This window comes from Coregonus lavaretus (genome assembly GCF_964263955.1).
Source record: "Coregonus lavaretus genome assembly, chromosome: 32".
NCBI classification, from domain to species: Eukaryota; Metazoa; Chordata; class Actinopteri; order Salmoniformes; family Salmonidae; genus Coregonus; species Coregonus lavaretus.
In genome coordinates, this window is record NC_140019.1 from 38,634,639 (window position 1) to 38,652,755 (window position 18,117).

Here is an 18,117-nt window from a genome sequence, read left to right on the forward strand (position 1 = left end):
CTGGCGCTAGCTGCGAAGCCCAACAGTAAGGTTGCTCAGGACAACATGGACCTCTTCAAAGACTCCTGGGAGAAACAGGTCCGCGTCCTCACTGATGCCGTCGATGACATCACTAGCATCGACGACTTCCTCTGTGTGTCCGGTAAGTGGGAGCGGGCGGAGCTTTCTTTTCAGGGTTAATCTCATTTGCATGTGCTAATGAAAACAGTCTTCTGGTAAATGCAAAGGTTTTCCCAAAAACCTTCTCAGTTAATGAACTACAAAGTGGCCTATACTTAGCTGGCAAAATCATATCATGATTATTTTCATCAATCCAGTTGGTATTTGTTTCCCAAAACTCTACCAACATGTGCTACAAAAACACAGCTAAACAACAACCTATTGCTAGGTGCACAATGCAATTACATTTCCAAAAGATTTTCCCAGACCTCAACAGGGGTCTCCTGATAATGGTTAAAGCGTTGTTGTGGACTTAGAACTTCCACTTGAGTTGTTCTATTTATAAAGGGTGATTTGAGAGCGAAAACCTGGAGAAAAACAAAACAGGAATACGGAAACCCTAGAAAAACAATATGGACAAAACATATTTTTTTCCCAATTTGGGGGAAAAAACGGAATCAGGCAAAGAAATTCAGATTTTATAGTGTTCTAAGAGTCTTACTTGGACACCATAGCAAAACGTTTTGCAATCAAACAATCATTTGTTACTGGACAAGTTCTGGTAGTGCCTCCCGTTAGCTTCCAATTGGTTCCTAGTGAATACACCCCTGGTGAGGAAGGAAGGGTTCCTAGTGAATACACCCCTGGTGAGGAAGGAAGGGTTCCTAGTGAATACACCCCTGGTGAGGAAGGAAGGGTTCCTAGTGAATACACCCCTGGTGAGGAAGGAAGGGTTCCTAGTGAATACACCCCTGGTGAGGAAGGAAGGGTTCCTAGTGAATACACCCCTGGTGAGGAAGGAAGGGTTCCTAGTGAATACACCCCTGGTGAGGAAGGAAGGGTTCCTAGTGAATATACCCCTGGTGAGGAAGGAAGGGTTCCTAGTGAATACACCCCTGGTGAGGAAGGAAGGGTTCCTAGTGAATATACCCCTGGTGAGGAAGGAAGGAAGAGTGTTAATTAGCCTCATGTCTGTAGATGGTAGACACTGTTTAGATATATTTGCTCCTTTAGTGTTGAGTCGTGTTAAGCATAGACTGAGCTGTGGAGAAGAGCGCTATTAGTCTTCTCTAATGTAACACAGCCGCCTGATTTGGCTTCCTGCCTCAGCCAGACAGGAGCACAGAGGATGCTTCCCAAATAGCACCCTATTCCCTATATAGTGCAATACTTTTGACCAGAGCCCCTCGGGAGAAGCTCAAACCGCTCTGGTCAAAAGTAGTTCACTATGTAGCGAAAGGGGTGCTATTTGGGACTGCTGGGTGCTGAGCTGAGAGAATTGACATCCTGTCATGTACAGAGCACTACAGTGCGACCATTTTACTTATATGTGGAACTAAATATTTTGCTGTGCGACCCAGTATTTGTATTTAGAAGCACCAGTGCGCCTAGAAAAAAAGAAGGATTCTAGCGTTAATATCTAAAATATATTTTTCATTGTGCTCCTAACTGTCTTTGTGTGAGCCTACATTTTTCAACTTAGGCACGCACGTGCTCCTTGTAAAATAGGTCAGCGTAGAGCCCTGATGTATGTAAAGACTATGGAACAAACTGCTAGGCTTGTCAGGTTGTGGTGATGGGTAGCTTAGTGGTTAAGAGCGTTGTGCCAGTAACCGAAAGGTCGCTGGTTCTAATCCCCGAGCCGACTAGGTGAAAAATCTGTCGGTGCCCTCAAGCAAGGCACTTAACCCTAATTGCTCATGTATGTCGCTCTGGATAAGAGCGTCTGCTAAATGACTAAAAATGTAAATGTAAAATGTGGCGAAGCATTGAGATAGCTGGGCCTTAAACAGGCCTCATTATGCAGTAAACACGGTGACTCCTCTCACCTCCAAACCGAGGACACACTGACGAGGCCCAAATGGTTCCCACATTGGGGCCATACGGTGGGTAGTGCACTATATAGGGAATAGGTTTCCATTTGGGACGTCCACTCAGACTGGCTGGTTGCTTTACACAGAGAGACATCAGCAAGCTGATAGGATGAGAGGACGGCTCTTCCGTTAATAGGGAGTAGCCGTTTGTCTCCCCCCCCCCCGTGTTAATCCAGGGACGATGCTAACACATCCGCCATGAAGGATGAAGATTTCTCTCTTTTAAACATCACTCTGTTACTGCAGACGCTGCCTGTCTCACAGGTCCATGTCACCGGGAGTGTGTAGGTAACCAAGTAAAAATAAATAAATAATCTTGTCTCGCATAAAGAGGGTGAAAGCAGGATTCTTGTAGCTCGTCTGGCAGACCGTGTCCCCCCAAACAAACACTTTAGAGTTTCAGTAGGATTGTCCGCTACCTATGGAGTTAGTTTTAACCATGACACTTTCTGATGCTTCTGCTTGTTCTGTAGGAGTTGAGATTCAGAACCCAGTTTTTTAATAATAGGCTCTATATGAATAAACATTGGTTGATTTTTGTATCTTCCCTTCCAGAGAACCACATTCTGGAGGACGTGAACAAGTGTGTGATAGCGCTGCAGGAGAAGGATGTGGACGGGCTGGACCGGACGGCCGGGGCCATCCGGGGCCGCGCTGCCAGAGTGGTCCATGTGGTCACATGTGAGATGGACAACTATGAACCTGGAGTCTACACAGAGAAGGTTCTGGAGGCCACCAAGCTGCTCACTAACACAGGTAACATCTCTCTCTCTCTCTCTTTCTCTGATCACATTTTCTTTCTATCTCCTCTTCTTCTCTCTCTGCTAGTGACCGACACAGGTAACAGATAGTCCGGCATATCTCTTGTATTTTCTTATTCTCTCCATCTAATACACTACCAGTCAAAAGTTTGGACACACACCTACTCATTCAAGGGTTTTTCTTTATTTTTACTGTTTTCTACATTGTAGAATAATAGTGAAGACATCAAAACTATGAAATAACACACATGGAATCATGTAGTAACCAAAAAATAGTTAAACAAATATATTTCATATTTGAGATTCTTCAAATAGCCACCCTTTGCCTTGATGACAGCTTTGCAAACTCTTGGCATTCTCTGAACCAGCTTCATGAGGTAGTCACCTGGAATGCATTTCAATTAACAGGTGTGCCTGTTTCTTCAAGTGCAGTCGCAAAAACCATCAAGCGTTATAATGAAACTGGCTCTCATGAGGACTGCCACAGGAATGGAAGACCCAGAGTTACCCCTGCTGCAGAGGATAAGTTCATTAGAGTTACCAGCCTCAGAAATTGCAGCCCAAAATATTGCTTCACAGCGTTCTAGTCACAGACACATCTCAACATCAACTGCTCAGATGGGACTGTGTGAATCAGGCTTTCATGGTCGAATTGCTGCAAATTAACCACTACTAAAGAAACCAGTACTATATCTCCCCTACCTTGTCACAACACAACTGATTGGCTCAAACACATTTAGAATGAAATAAATTCCACAAATTAACTTTTAAGAAGGCACACCTGTTAATTGAAATGCATTCCAGGTGACTACCTCATGAAGCTGGTTGAGAGAATGCCAAGCGTGTGCAAAGCTGTCATCAAGGCAAAGGGTGGCTACTTTGAAGAATCTCAAATCTCAAATATATTTTCATTTGTTTAACGCTTTTCTTGGTAACTACATGATTCCATATGTGTTATTTCATAGTTTTGATTTCTTCACTATTATTCTACAATGTAGAAAATAGTAAAAATATGAATGAGTAGGTGTGCCCAAACTTTTGACTGGTACTGTATTTATATGATATTCTCTCACCGACCGTCATTGTCTTTTTCTTTCTCTGTTAGTTGTCTTTACCTCTCTCTTACCAGTGGTACAGGTATCAGAGATGGTGAGAGAGGGATCAGGCTAAACCAACCACCTAATACTTTTATAGATTGACTGCTGGGTTGAGTTTCTCAATCACACAACACACCCCCTGCTCTCTCTATTTCTCTCCTCTATCTCTCCCTACCTCCTCTCCCTCGCTCCTGCTCTCTCCTCTCCTTACCTTGCCCTCCCTCCCCTGATCCCTCCTCTCTCAAACATTCTCCTCCATGAAAGCTTTCTGTAATCACTACAGCTAGCTAGGCCTTCATTAGCTTTCTGTAATCACTACAGCTAGCTAGGCCTTCATTAGCTTTCTGTAATCACTACAGCTAGCTAGGCCTTCATTAGCTTTCTGTAATCACTACAGCTAGCTAGGCCTTCATTAGCTTTCTGTAATCACTACAGCTAGCTAGGCCTTCATTAGCTTTCTGTAATCACTACAGCTAGCTAGGCCTTCATTAGCTTTCTGTAATCACTACAGCTAGCTAGGCCTTCATTAACTATTCAAAGGCCAGTCTGGTTAGTTTTTCAGGATTAAAACCAACAATCTTTGTTTCTTTATTGGGGAGGCAGAGTTTAGCTAGTTGTGATCTTTATAAAGGAGCTCATTGATATTCATTGCAAATGTTGAGGCCTCTTTGTGACTGTGTGAGTGACTATCTATGTGTGTTTGAGTGTGTGTATTGGTCTATGTCATAGCACCCTTTGATGGTCCTGTCACCTTGGGGTCTGTATCAAATGGAGGATTAGAGGGGGACTGGGAACTGAGGCACCACAGCTCCAAATAAGCTCCCTGCACACTTGGGATGAGTCCCAAATGGCTCCCTATGTCCTATATAGTGCACTACTTAAAACAACAAAAACAAGAGTGGACTCCATATTGTAGATTCGGTCATGTTCTATGTTGGTGCTGCTGCTCACACCCACACACTGAGCTGGAGACGATGGGTATTCGTCTCAGCTCAGCTGTCTGAGCCTGCTTTTGGTCTTTATGATCACTTGGCTATGGAGCTATGGGCTGGTTAGCATCTTAGCTTGGGGCCTGGGAGCATCTTAGCTAGGGGCTTGGGAGCATCTTAGCTAAGGGCCGGGGAGCATCTTAGCTAGGGGCCGGGGAGCATCTTAGCTAGGGGCCGGGGAGCATCTTAGCTAGGGGCCGGGGAGCATCTTAGCTTGGGGCTGGGGAGCATCTTAGCTAGGGGCTGGGGAGCATCTTAGCTAGGGGCCGGGGAGCATCTTAGCTAGGGGCCGGGGAGCATCTTAGCTAGGGGCCGGGGAGCATCTTAGCTAGGGGCCGGGGAGCATCTTAGCTAGGGGCCGGGGAGCATCTTAGCTAGGGGCCGGGGAGCATCTTAGCTAGGGGCCGGGGAGCATCTTAGCTAGGGGCCGGGGAGCATCTTAGCTTGGGGCTGGGGAGCATCTTAGCTAGGGGCTGGGGAGCATCTTAGCTAGGGGCTGGAGAGCATCTTAGCTAGGGGCCGGGGAGCATCTTAGCTATGGGCTGGGTAGCATCTTAGCTATGGGCTGGGTAGCATCTTAGCTATGGGCTGGGTAGCATCTTAGCTATGGGCTGGGTAGCATCTTAGCTAGGGGCTGGGTATCATCATAGCTATGGGCTGGGTAGCCTGTTGGCTAGGGGCTGGGTAGCATCTTAGCTATGGGCTGGGTAGCATCTTAGCTAGGGGCTGGGTATCATCTTAGCTATGGGCTGGGTAGCCTGTTGGCTAGGGGCTGGGTAGCCTGTTGGCTAGGGGCTGGGTAGCCTGTTGGCTAGGGGCTGGGTAGCCTGTTGGCTAGGGGCTGGGTAGCCTGTTGGCTAGGGGCAGGGTAGCCTGTTGGCTAGGGGCAGGGTAGCCTGTTGGCTAGGGGCTGGGGAGCCTGTTGGCTAGGGGCTGGGGAGCCTGTTGGCTAGGGGCTGGGGAGCCTGTTGGCTAGGGGCTGGGTAGCCTGTTGGCTAGGGGCTGGGTAGCCTGTTGGCTAGGGGCTGGGTAGCCTGTTGGCTAGGGGCTGGGTAGCCTGTTGGCTAGGGGCTGGGGAGCCTGTTGTTAGTGACGGGCTGGGTTGCATGTTAGCTACAGTATGGTTTTGGACTACACAGAGTCAGACCTGTCATTCTGTTTTCTGCTGTTTTCACACTTATTTATTGTGTACAATAGATACAGCATTACACATTTGACATCCCACCCCTTGGTTCTCCCACCTTCTCCAGTCATGCCTAGGTTCACAGAGCAGGTGGAGGCAGCGGTAGAGGCTCTGAGTGCAAACCCCACCCTCCCCGTTGATGAGAACGAGTTCATCGACGCCTCCCGTCTGATCTACGATGGAGTCCGTGACATCCGCAAGGCCGTGCTCATGATCAGGGTGAGTACACAGTAGACTCTACTCTGTCTGCACTATTTCAGTCTCTCCTTCACTTAAATGGCTTATGGTAGAGAAATGAATATTATATTACAGTGAATTACTGCTTGGCGATGGTCTTGTAGCCCATTCCAGCCTTGTGTAGGTCTACAATCTTGTCCCTGACATCCTTGGAGAGCTCTTTGGTCTTGGCCATGGTGGAGAGTTTGGAATCTGATTGATTGATTGCTTCTGTGGACAGGTGTCTTTTATACAGGTAACAAACTGAGATTAGGAGCACTCCCTTTAAGAGTGTTCTCCTAATCTCAGCTCGTTACCTGTATAAAAGACACCTGGGAGCCAGAAATCTTTCTGATTGAGAGGGGGGTCAAAATCAATTTATAACATTTTTGACATGCGTTTTTCTGGATTTTGTTGTTGTTATTCTGTCTCTCACTGTTCAAATAAACCTACCATTAAAATTATAGACTGACCATGTCTTTGTCAGTGGGCAAACGTACAAAATCAGCAGGGGATCAAATACTTTTTGTCCTCACTGTATCTGGCAACAGCTCTGGTGGACATTCCTGCAGTCAGCATGCCAATTGCATGTTCCCTCAAAACTTCAGACATCTGTGTCATTGTGTTGTGACAAAACTGCACATTTTAGAGTGTGTGAGCGTGTGTGTGTGTGAGCGTGTGTGTGTCTGAGCGTGTGTGTGTCTGAGCGTGTGTGTGTGTGAGCGTGTGTATGTGTGAGCGTGAGCCTGTGTGTGTGTGCGTGAGCCCGTGTGTGTGAGCCCGTGTGTGTGTGTGAGCGTGTGTGAGCGTGTGTGAGCGTGTGTGAGCGTGTGTGAGCCTGTGTGAGCGTGTGTGAGCCCGTGTGTGTGTGTGCACTTTTAGGGAATTAGGCTGTGTGCAGTGAAGTGTGAACTCAAATAGCTGATGCTCTCTGCACCATATGTTTTTAATTTCATTAGTGTGTGTGTGGTGGGGGGGGGTTATTCATACATTATTTTATGAAACATATAATTTGGCCTTAATGCTATTAGCCCATAGAAACGCATTGAATACCATATTCATAAATGGAAAAACAGATAGTCCCAAAAAGTTATCAAAAGGAAGTTTTTCTATCCTGTATCTGAGAGACATAAGAAATAAATATTTTTTGGGCAGCTTCATTAAATAGTACCCGCAAAACACCAGTCTCAACGTCAACAGTGAAGAGGCGACTCCGGGATGCTGACCTTCTAGTTGCAAAGAAAAAGCCATATCTCAGACTGGCCAATAAAAATAAAAGATTAAAATGGGCAGTCGGAGATATGGCTTTTTCTTTGCAACTCTGCCTAGAAGGTCAGCATCCCGGAGTCGCCTCTTCACTGTTGACGTTGAGACTGGTGTTTTGTGGGTACTATTTAATGAAGCTGCCAGTTGAGGACCTGTGAGGCGCCTGTTTCTCAAACTAGACACTCTAATGTATTTGTCCTCTTGCTCAGTTGTGCACCGGGACCTCCCACTCCTCTTTCTATTCTGGTTAGAGCCAGTTTGCGCTGTTCTGTGAAGGGAGTAGTACACAGCGTTGTACGAGATCTTCAGTTTCTTGGCAATTTGTCGCATGGAATAGCCTTCATTTCTCAGAACAAGAATAGACCTATGAGTTTTAGAAGAAAGTTCTTTGTTTCTGGCCATTTTGAGCTTGTAATCGAACCCACAATTGCTGATACTCCAGATACTCAACTAGTCTCAAGAAGGCCAGTTTTATTGCTTCTTTAATCAGCTCAACAGTTTTTAGCTGTGCTAACATAATTGCAAAATGGTTTTCTAATGATCAATTAGCCTTTTAAAATGATAAACTTGGATTAGCAAACACAACGTGCCATTGGAACACAGGACTGATGGTTGCTGATAATGGGCCTCTGTACGCCTATGTAGATATTCCATAAAAAATCAGCCGTTCCCAGCTACAATAGCCATTTACAACATTAACAATGTCTACACTGTATTTCTGATCAATTTTATGTTATTTTAATGGACAACATTTTTTATTTTATTTCGAAAAGGAAATGTCTAAGTGACCCCAAACTTTTGAACGGTAGTGTATGTGTGTGTGTATATATATATATATATATATATATATATATATATATATATATATATATATATATATATATATATATATATATATTTATTTTTTTATTTTGGAAAATTAATTTCATTTGTGACCTATATATTTGTTTTATAGTAAATGCTTGACAGTCAGGGATAATTGTAAATTCCTTAAAAACAATGAATTTAGCGATATTGATGCTGTTATGTTTGAGCAAAAGAACACAGCGTTAGCCATGACAAAATGCATGGAATTGCAGGAAATGTTCTTTAAAACTTCAAAATTCTGCACCACACCACTATGCTACTCCACAACCACACCACTCTGCTACACCACTATGCTACTCCACAACCACACCACTCTGCTACACCACTATGCTACTCCACAACCACACCACTATGCTACTCCACAACCACACCACTCTGCTACTCCACAACCACAACCACTATGCTACTCCACAACCACACCACTCTGCTACTCCACAACCACAACCACTCTGCTACTCCACAACCACACCACTCTGCTACTCCACAACCACACCACTCTGCTACACCACTATGCTACTCCACAACCACACCACTCTGCTACACCACTATGCTACTCCACAACCACACCACTCTGCCACACCACTCTGCTACTCCACAACCACACCACTCTGCTACTCCACAACCACACCACTCTGCTACACCACTATGCTACTCCACAACCACACCACTCTGCTACTCCACTATGCTACTCCCCAACCACACCACTCTGCTACTCCCCAACCACACCACTCTGCTACACCACTCTGCTACTCCCCAACCACACCACTCTGCTACACCACTCTGCTACTCCCCAACCACACCACTCTGCTACTCCCCAACCACACCACTCTGCTACACCACTCTGCTACTCCCCAACCACACCACTCTGCTACACCACTCTGCTACTCCCCAACCACACCACTCTGCTACTCCCCAACCACACCACTCTGCTACTCCCCAACCACACCACTCTGCTACACCACTATGCTACTCCCCAACCACACCACTCTGCTACTCCACTATGCTACTCCCCAACCACACCACTCTGCTACTCCCCAACCACACCACTCTGCTACACCACTATGCTACTCCCCAACCACACCACTCTGCTACTCCACTATGCTACTCCCCAACCACACCACTCTGCTACTCCCCAACCACACCACTCTGCTACACCACTCTGCTACTCCCCAACCACACCACTCTGCTACTCCCCAACCACACCACTCTGCTACTCCCCAACCACACTACTCTGCTACTCCCCAACCACACCACTCTGCTACTCCACAACCACACCACTCTGCTACTCCCCAACCACACCACTCTGCTACTCCCCAACCACACCACTCTGCTACTCCACAACCACACCACTCTGCTACTCCCCAACCACACCACTCTGCTACTCCACAACCACACCACTCTGCTACTCCCCAACCACACCACTCTGCTACTCCCCAACCACACCACTCTGCTACTCCACAACCACACCACTCTGCTACTCCCCAACCACACCACTCTGCTACTCCACAACCACACCACTCTGCTACTCCCCAACCACTCCACTGTTACAGTAAATATATCCATGCCATGTCTGACTCACACAGACCCACAGAACATGAGACTGTAAGTCAGACAAACTGAACTCTCTATCACTCTCTGAAACGGCAGGTCCAGAGGGCATTACGTGCCCCAGCCCTCCCTCCCTCCCTCCCTCCCTCCCTCGCTCCCTCCCTCCCTCCCTCCCTCCCTCCCTCGCTCCCTCCCTCCCTCCCTCCCTCCCTCCCTCCCTCCCTCCCTCCCTCCCTCGCTCCCTCCCTCGCTCCCTCCCTCGCTCCCTCCCTCGCTCCCTCCCTCCCTCCCTCCCAGGCAGCCCTCCCTCCCTCCCTCCCTCCCTCCCTCGCTCCCTCCCTCCCTCCCTCCCTCCCTCCCTCCCTCCCTCCCTCCCTCCCTCTCCCTCCCTCCCTCCCTCCCTCCCTCCCTCCCTCCCTCCCAGGCAGCCCTCCCTCCCTCCCTCCCTCCCAGGCAGCCCTCCCTCCCTCCCTCCCTCCCTCTCCCTCCCTCCCTCCCAGGCAGCCCTCCCTCCCTCCCTCCCAGGCAGCCCTCCCTCCCTCCCTCCCTCTCCCTCCCTCCCTCCCTCCCTCCCTCCCTCCCTCCCAGGCAGTGGGTTTACACCTCAATGGGAACAGACAGTTGTGTGGGTCTGGGGCTATTTAAAGATGGACAGTCTTTAACCTCTGGAAGTGGAGCTACTCCCAGGCAGCTCCAGCCTGTGTTGGTTACAGCCCGTGTCCGATGTCCCCTCCCTGGGGTGTCTGACAGAACGACATGCCCCCTCCTGACCGCCCATTGGGTCCAAGACGTCACTGGACTGGTAGAGAGGGAGCAAGAGGGATTCGAGAGGGAGGAAGAGGGATTAGAGAGGGAGGAAGAGGGATTAGAGAGGGAGGAAGAGGGACTTTCCACGGACTGACAGGCTCAGACAGAGCAGTTACAGTAGGCAGAAGGAGAGAGAGAGAGGAGCAGTCAGGGTTAACTGGACATGTACAATAGCTACTCTCTCTGCAGCCCGAGGCCGGTTCTGTAAGCAGGCGCAGGGTAAAGATAGAATCTCACATCTCCTTGTATGTCATCTACTGGTCCACTGTCAGGAGGTGGATTCAACTGTCAAAATGAGATGAAGGTTCTCATTGGTTGACCTTCACTGTCAATCAACGTGGGTGTCTAGTCTGGCTACCTGTGCCGCTAGTGTGGAGGAGGACAGTTAATCTAAACACTTAGAAGATGAGGTTTAGACGGGTTAATCAACTAGGCCATTCCTATCACGGCTGTGTGTGGGAGCACTCCTACATCCAGTGGATGGACAGAGAGGGTTGGTATCACAGATAGATGGACACACAAGCATCTCTATATATTCCATGGTGAGTGGGATGGTGGGTGGAGGTGAGACCTTGATATTCCATGGTGAGTGGGATGGTGGGTCGAGGTGAGACTTTGATATTCCATGGACTTTGATATTCCATGGTGAGTGGGATGGTGGGTGGAGGTGAGACCTTGATATTCCATGGTGAGTGGGATGGTGGGTCGAGGTGAGACTTTGATATTCCATGGTGAGTGGGATGGTGGGTCGAGGTGAGACTTTGATATTCCATGGACTTTGATATTCCATGGTGAGTGGGATGGTGGGTGGAGGTGAGACCTTGATATTCCATGGTGAGTGGGATGGTGGGTCGAGGTGAGACTTTGATATTCCATGGTGAGTGGGATGGTGGGTCGAGGTGAGACCTTGATATTCCATGGTGAGTGGGATGGTGGGTCGAGGTGAGACTTTGATATTCCATGGTGAGTGGGATGGTGGGTGGAGGTGAGACTTTGATATTCCATGGTGAGTGGGATGGTGGGTCGAGGTGAGACCTTGATATTCCATGGTGAGTGGGATGGTGGGTGGAGATGAGACCTTGATATTCCATGGTGAGTGGGATGGTGGGTCGAGGTGAGACCTTGTGATAGGTTTTTACTTTGTGATCTGAATCGTTACCAACGGAAGATATAGAGACAGATAAGGGATGGGTGTAGTCAGTTGGATAAGCATGAAGTGAGTTGCAGCACAGGAGTGATAATGCACCCTTATCTCACTCCCTCTCTCTCCTCTCTTTCTCTCATATCACAACCACCAAATGGATTTTCTTGTCTGTCAGTTTTCCCTTCAAGCGAGGCCTTGCTAACTTCATGTTGTCAGCCATACTAATAGAGGAAGCAATATAGGTCTGTTGCATGCTTGGCATTCAGTAAGGGATAGAGGTATGTTACATGATTTTTTACGCTCGTGAACAAGTGTGTACACGCTGGAATTAGAATGCACAGGAGTGAATGAGAGAAAAGACTGGACGTGGGCGTCAACAGTGTCATAGCATGTCGAATTAGAGAGCAAGTCTGTTTTTCTCACGTCTACGCGGAGCAACGCTGGTAAAAAAAAACAGATTAATTGTGTGGGCCATTTGTAGAAGAGTAAATAGAGGAATTACGATCTTCCTTATGCTAAGTATACTAAGATGTAGTTTAAAATGTATTGGACTGGAAGTTAAGGTTTATCAGTCCAATAGGCTACGTATTTGAAAACAGTTGCAGCCTACCTGTGTTGATTTGGATCATAGGCACATAGCCCTACGGAGGCTACGGCCGGGAAACTCAAAGAACTCAGATTTCAAGAGAGAATACTATTATGTAGACAGCCAAGTTCTTTATTAACTCCTTGGGTGTTCTAGCTACAACTCTCCTCACATTCGTGAGCTAACGTAACTGTTAAGCGCAGGTACGGTGGCTCCCGTAGGACATAAGTGAGTGGGATGGTGGGTCGAGGTGAGACGACGTGATATTCGCAAGGAATATTCTCAAGGAACACACAACACTAAATTAACAAGGGCTACATAGCGAACACAACAAATACAACCGTTTTATTATGGATTTTCATGACAATTAAATTGACGCTCTCTTGCGCACCGATGTTTTCGCCGTGTGATTTGGCCTCACACCACACTGAGTGAAGACACTTTTAGTATGTGTTATGTGATCCCTGAGGGAATTGAACCCTTGACCTTGATAGTGCCACCCTCTTACCAACTGAGCCACACAGACAGGATACCACCATACTGGTTCTTCACTAGAAACCTCTACCCCTCTACCTCCTCCCCATCCTCCTCTAGTGATGCCAGGGCCAGGTGATGGTCTGATTGAAGCATTTTACTCCCGACATGTTTCATCCTAGCTCTTAGCTTCATTTTCCCTCTCAAAATGCACAGACAGGACATTGCACTTCATTTACTAATTCATTTAGTGTTTGCAATTTCCCATGGCAGGCTGCTGGTGAGGAGGGGGAGAAGACATCTCTCTGTGGCTGCTGGAGCTGGCAGCACATACATCATGCTGCTCGAACAGCTCTCTAACTCATTTGGTTTTCCTTTTTTCCTCCCCTTTTCCCTCCTCATTCCACCTCCCCCCTCTTTCCTCTCATCTCCTCCCTCTCTCCTCTCCTCCCTCTCTCCTCTCATCTCCTCCCTCCTCCCTCCCTCCTCCCTCTCTCCCTCCCTCCTCCCTCTCTCCCTCCCTCCTCCCTCTCTCCTCTCATCTCCTCCCTCTCTCCTCTCATCTCTTCCCTCCTCCCTCTCTCCTATCCTCCCCTGTAGACTCCTGAAGAGCTGGATGACTCTGACTTTGAGACGGAGGACTTTGATGTTCGCAGCAGGACCAGCGTGCAGACAGAAGATGACCAGCTTATCGCAGGCCAGAGCGCCAGGGTGAGTCCACACACACACACACACACACACACACACACACACCTCTCTTCCTCCACCCCCGCTGCAGGCCATCTCAGTGGGTAATACACCTTGTTCACACCAGGGCTCCATTGACCACCTCACAGATACTCTGGACTCTCCATTCAGACAGGCGTGGTTATCCAGACTCCCCCTCTCACATACTAGCTGCCAGGCCAGATCTGACAACATGTAAGGGTTAAGGCCAAGGGGGAGGGATAGGGAGTGAATCAGGACTGGCTGTGATACTCTGGACTCCCATTCAGATAGACACTGATAATGTTCTGATCTTTGATCTCACTTCACTCCAGTGTAAACCCAGTATAAACCTTCATTCCACAGGAAGATCTTCAAAAATGATTTATTACTGGTCTGACTCACCTTGGAAACTCCCAGACCTTTCCAGGAAGGGAAGCATACTTGAGTTAAAACTGAGTAGTTTAAATATGGGATTAATGTTTCTGTGTTACGGTGGATTAGCCACTTGAAGGCCCTATGTCCAGATTAGTGGGTCTAAGCTGTTTAACATGGAAATCATAACAGAGGCTTAGAAGCCAGAGTTACTAAATCAGAATATTAGCTAGTGACTAGGCCATGTAGCTAATTCAACTGGATAAGTTAGTGAATTTAGTATTTAGTTGTTTGGCGCAGTGTGAATGCTTAGACAAGCCACTGGTGACAGTGGTGGTCCCGAATGGTCAATAGTAGGACAGTATAGTACGCTACATGCATGCATACACACAGTGCCTTGGGAAAGTATTCATACGCCTTGACTTTTTCCACATTTTGTTACGTTACAGCCTTATTCTAAAATTGATTTAAAAAATAATAATAATCCCCTCATCAATCTGCACACAATACCCCATAATGACAAAGCAAAACCAAGATTTTAGAAATTTTTGCTAATTCAAAAAACACAAAAAATAAAACACGGTAATATCACATTTACATAAGTATTCAGACCCTTCACTCAGTACTTTGTTGAAGCACATTTGGCAGCGATTACAGCCTCGAGTCTTCTTGGGTATGACGCTACAAGCTTGGCACACCTGTATTTGGGGAGTTTCTCCCATTCTTCTCTGCAGATCCTCTCAAGCTCTGTCAGTTTGGATGGGGAGCATCGCTGCACAGCTATTTTCAGGTCTCTCCAGAGATGTTCGATCGGGCTCAAGTCCGGGCTCTGGCTGGGCCACTCAAGGACATTCAGAGACTTGTCCTGAAGCCACTCCTGTGTTGTCTTTGCTGTGTGCTGAGGGTCGTTGTCCTGTTGGAAAGTGAACCTTTGCCCCAGTCTGAGGTCCTGAGCACTCTGGAGGGTGTTCTTTAATGGAAGCCTCTCCAACATAATCCAGGTAGAATCAGGAATTCCCCAGGAAAGCTGTCTAGGACCTTTACTTTTTTTCAGTCTTTACTAACGACATGCCATTGGCTTTCAGTAAAGCCAGTGTGTCTATGTATGTGGATGACTCAACACTGTACACGTCAGCTACCACAGCGACTGAAATGACTGCAACACTTAACAAAGAGCTGCAGTTAGTTTCAGAATGGGTGGCAAGCAATAAGTTAGTCCTAAATATAAAAAAAAAACTAAAAGCATTGTATTTGGGACAAATCATTCACTAAACCCTAAACCTCAACTATATCTTGTAATGAATAATATGGAAATTTAGCAAGTTGAGGTGACTAAACTGCTTGGAGTAACCCTGGATTGTAAACTGTCATGGTCAAAACATATTGATACAACAGTAGCTAGGATGGGGAGAAGTCTGTCCATAATAAAGCACTGTTGTGCCTTCTTCACAGCACTATCAACAAGGCAGGTCCTACAGGCCCTAGTTTTGTGGCACCTGGACAACTGTTCAGTCGTGTGGTCAGGTGCCACAGAGGGATTTAGGAAAATTGCAATTGGCTCAGAACAGGGCAGCACGGCTGGCCCTTGGATGTACAAAGAGAGCTAACATTAATAATATGCATATCAATCTCTCCTGGCTCAAAGTGGAGGAGAGATTGACTTTATCACTACTTGTATTTGTGAGAGGTATTGACATGGTTTAAACGACTAGCACACAGCTCGGACACCCATGCATACCCCACAATACATGCCACCAGAGGTCTCTTCACAGTCCCCAAGTCCAGAACAGACTATGGGAGGTGCAAAGTAATACATAGAGCCATGACTACATGGAGCTCTGTTCCACATCAAGTAACTCTTGCAATTAGATTTTTTAAAAACACCTTATGGAAGAGCCTGTGAAGCAACACAAACATAGGCGCAGGCACACACATGATAACATGGATTTGTGTTGTAGAGTGGGGTTCTGAGGGCACTCACTTAATATGTTGTGAATGTATTGTAATGTTTTAAAAAATGTGTAACTGCCTTAATTTTGCTAGACCCCAGGAAGAGTAGCTGCTGCCTTGGCAGGAACTAATGGGGATCCATAATAAACCCCAGGAAGAGTAGCTGCTGCCTTGGCAGGAACTAATGGGGATCCATAATAAATAAAAACATACATACATACATACATACATACATACATTTGAAGTCGGAAGTTTACATACACTTAGGTTGGAGTCATTAAAACTTGTTTTTCAACCACTCCACAAATTTCTTGTTAACAAACTATAGTTTTGGCAAGTCGGTTAGGACATCTACTTTGTGCATGACACAAGTAATTGTTCCAACAATTGTTTACAGACAGATTATTTCACTTATAATTCACTGTATTACAATTCCAGTGGGTCAGAAGTTTACATACACTAAGTTGACTGTGCCTTTAAACAGCTTGGAAAATTCCAAAAAATTATGTCATGGCTTTAGAAGCTTCTGATAGGCTAATTGACATCATTTGAGTCAATTGGAGGTGTACCTGTGGATGTATTTCAAGGCCTACCAAATTCAGTGCCCCTTTGCTTGACATCATGGGAAAATCAAAAGAAATCAGCCAAGACCTCAGAAAAAAAATTGTAGACCTCCACGTCTGGTTCATCCTTCTGAGTAATTTCCATACGCCTGAAGGTACCACGTTCATCTGGACAAACAATAGTACGCAAGTATAAACACCATGGGACCACACAGCCGTCATACCGATCAGGAAGGCGACACGTTCGGTCTCCTAGAGATGAACGTACTTTGGTGCGAAAAGTGCAAATCAATCCCAGAACAACAGCAAAGGACCTTGTGAAGATGCTGGAGGAAACAGGTACAAAAGCATCTATATCCACAGTAAAACAAGTCTTATATCGATATAACCTCAAAGGTCGCTCAGCAAGGAAGAAGCCACTGCTCCAAAACCGCCATAAAAAAGCCAGACTACGGTTTGCAGCTGCACATGGGGACAAAGATTACACTTTGGAGAAATGCCTTCTGGTCTGTTGATACTAAAATAGAACTGTTTGGCCATAATGACCATCATTATGTTTGGAGGAAAAAGGGAGATGCATGCAAGACGAAGAACACCATCCCAACCGTGAAGCACGGGGGTGGCAACGTCATGCTGTGGGGGTGCTTTGCTACAGGAGGGACTGGTGCACTTCACAAAATAGATGGCATCATGAGGAAGGAAAATTATGTGGATATATTGAAGCAACATCTCAAGACATCAGTCAGGAAGTTAAAGCTTGGTCGCAAAAGGGTCTTCCAAATGGACAATGACCCCAAGCATACTTCCAAAGTTGTAGCAAAATGGCTTAAGGGCAACAAAGTCAAGGTATTGGGGTGGCCATCACAAAGCCCTGACCTCAATCCTATAGAAAATATGTGGGCAGAATTGAAAAAGTGTGTGCGAGCAAGGAGGCCTACAAACCTGACTCAGTTACACCAGCTCTGTCAGGAGGAATGGGCCAAAATTCAGCCAACTTATTGTGGGAACCTTGTGGAAGGCTACCCAAAACATTTCACCCATGTTAAACAATTTAAAGGCAGTGCTACCGAATACTAATTGATTGTATGTAAACTTCTGACCCACTGGGAATGTGATGAAATAAATAAAAGCTGAAATAAATCATTCTCTCTACTATTATTCTGACATTTCACATTCTTAAAATAAAGTGGTGATCCTAACTGACCTAAGACAGGGACTTTTTACTAGGATTAAATGTCAGGAATTGTGAAATACTGAGTTTAAATGTATTTGGCTAAGGTGTATGTAAACTTCCGACTTCAACTGTATATACACACCACCAGTCAAAAGTTTGGACACACCTACTCATTCAATTGTTTTTCTTTATTTTTACTATTTTCTTCATTGTAGAATAATAGTGAAGACATGAAAACTATGAAATAACACATATGGAATCATGTAGTAACCAAAAAAGTGTTAATGAAATTATATATTCTATTTTCTATTCTTCAATGTAGCCACCCTTTGCCTTGACGACAGCTTTGCACACTCTTGGCATTCTCCCAACCAGCTTC

General features: G+C 46.4%; 1 protein-coding gene across 1 annotated transcript in view; it reads left to right on the top strand.

The window, feature by feature from the left end:
- The window catches only part of LOC311107277 (catenin alpha-1-like), a 208,471-nt gene that overhangs the window by 104,820 nt on the left and 85,534 nt on the right, over window positions 1-18,117 (top strand). The window contains exons 10-13 of the mRNA XM_084149757.1: window positions 7-142; window positions 2,589-2,789; window positions 6,131-6,282; window positions 13,572-13,682. Of these exons, the coding sequence (XP_084005883.1) occupies window positions 7-142; window positions 2,589-2,789; window positions 6,131-6,282; window positions 13,572-13,682 (600 nt within the window). The remainder of the gene's footprint in view (window positions 1-6; window positions 143-2,588; window positions 2,790-6,130; window positions 6,283-13,571; window positions 13,683-18,117) is intronic.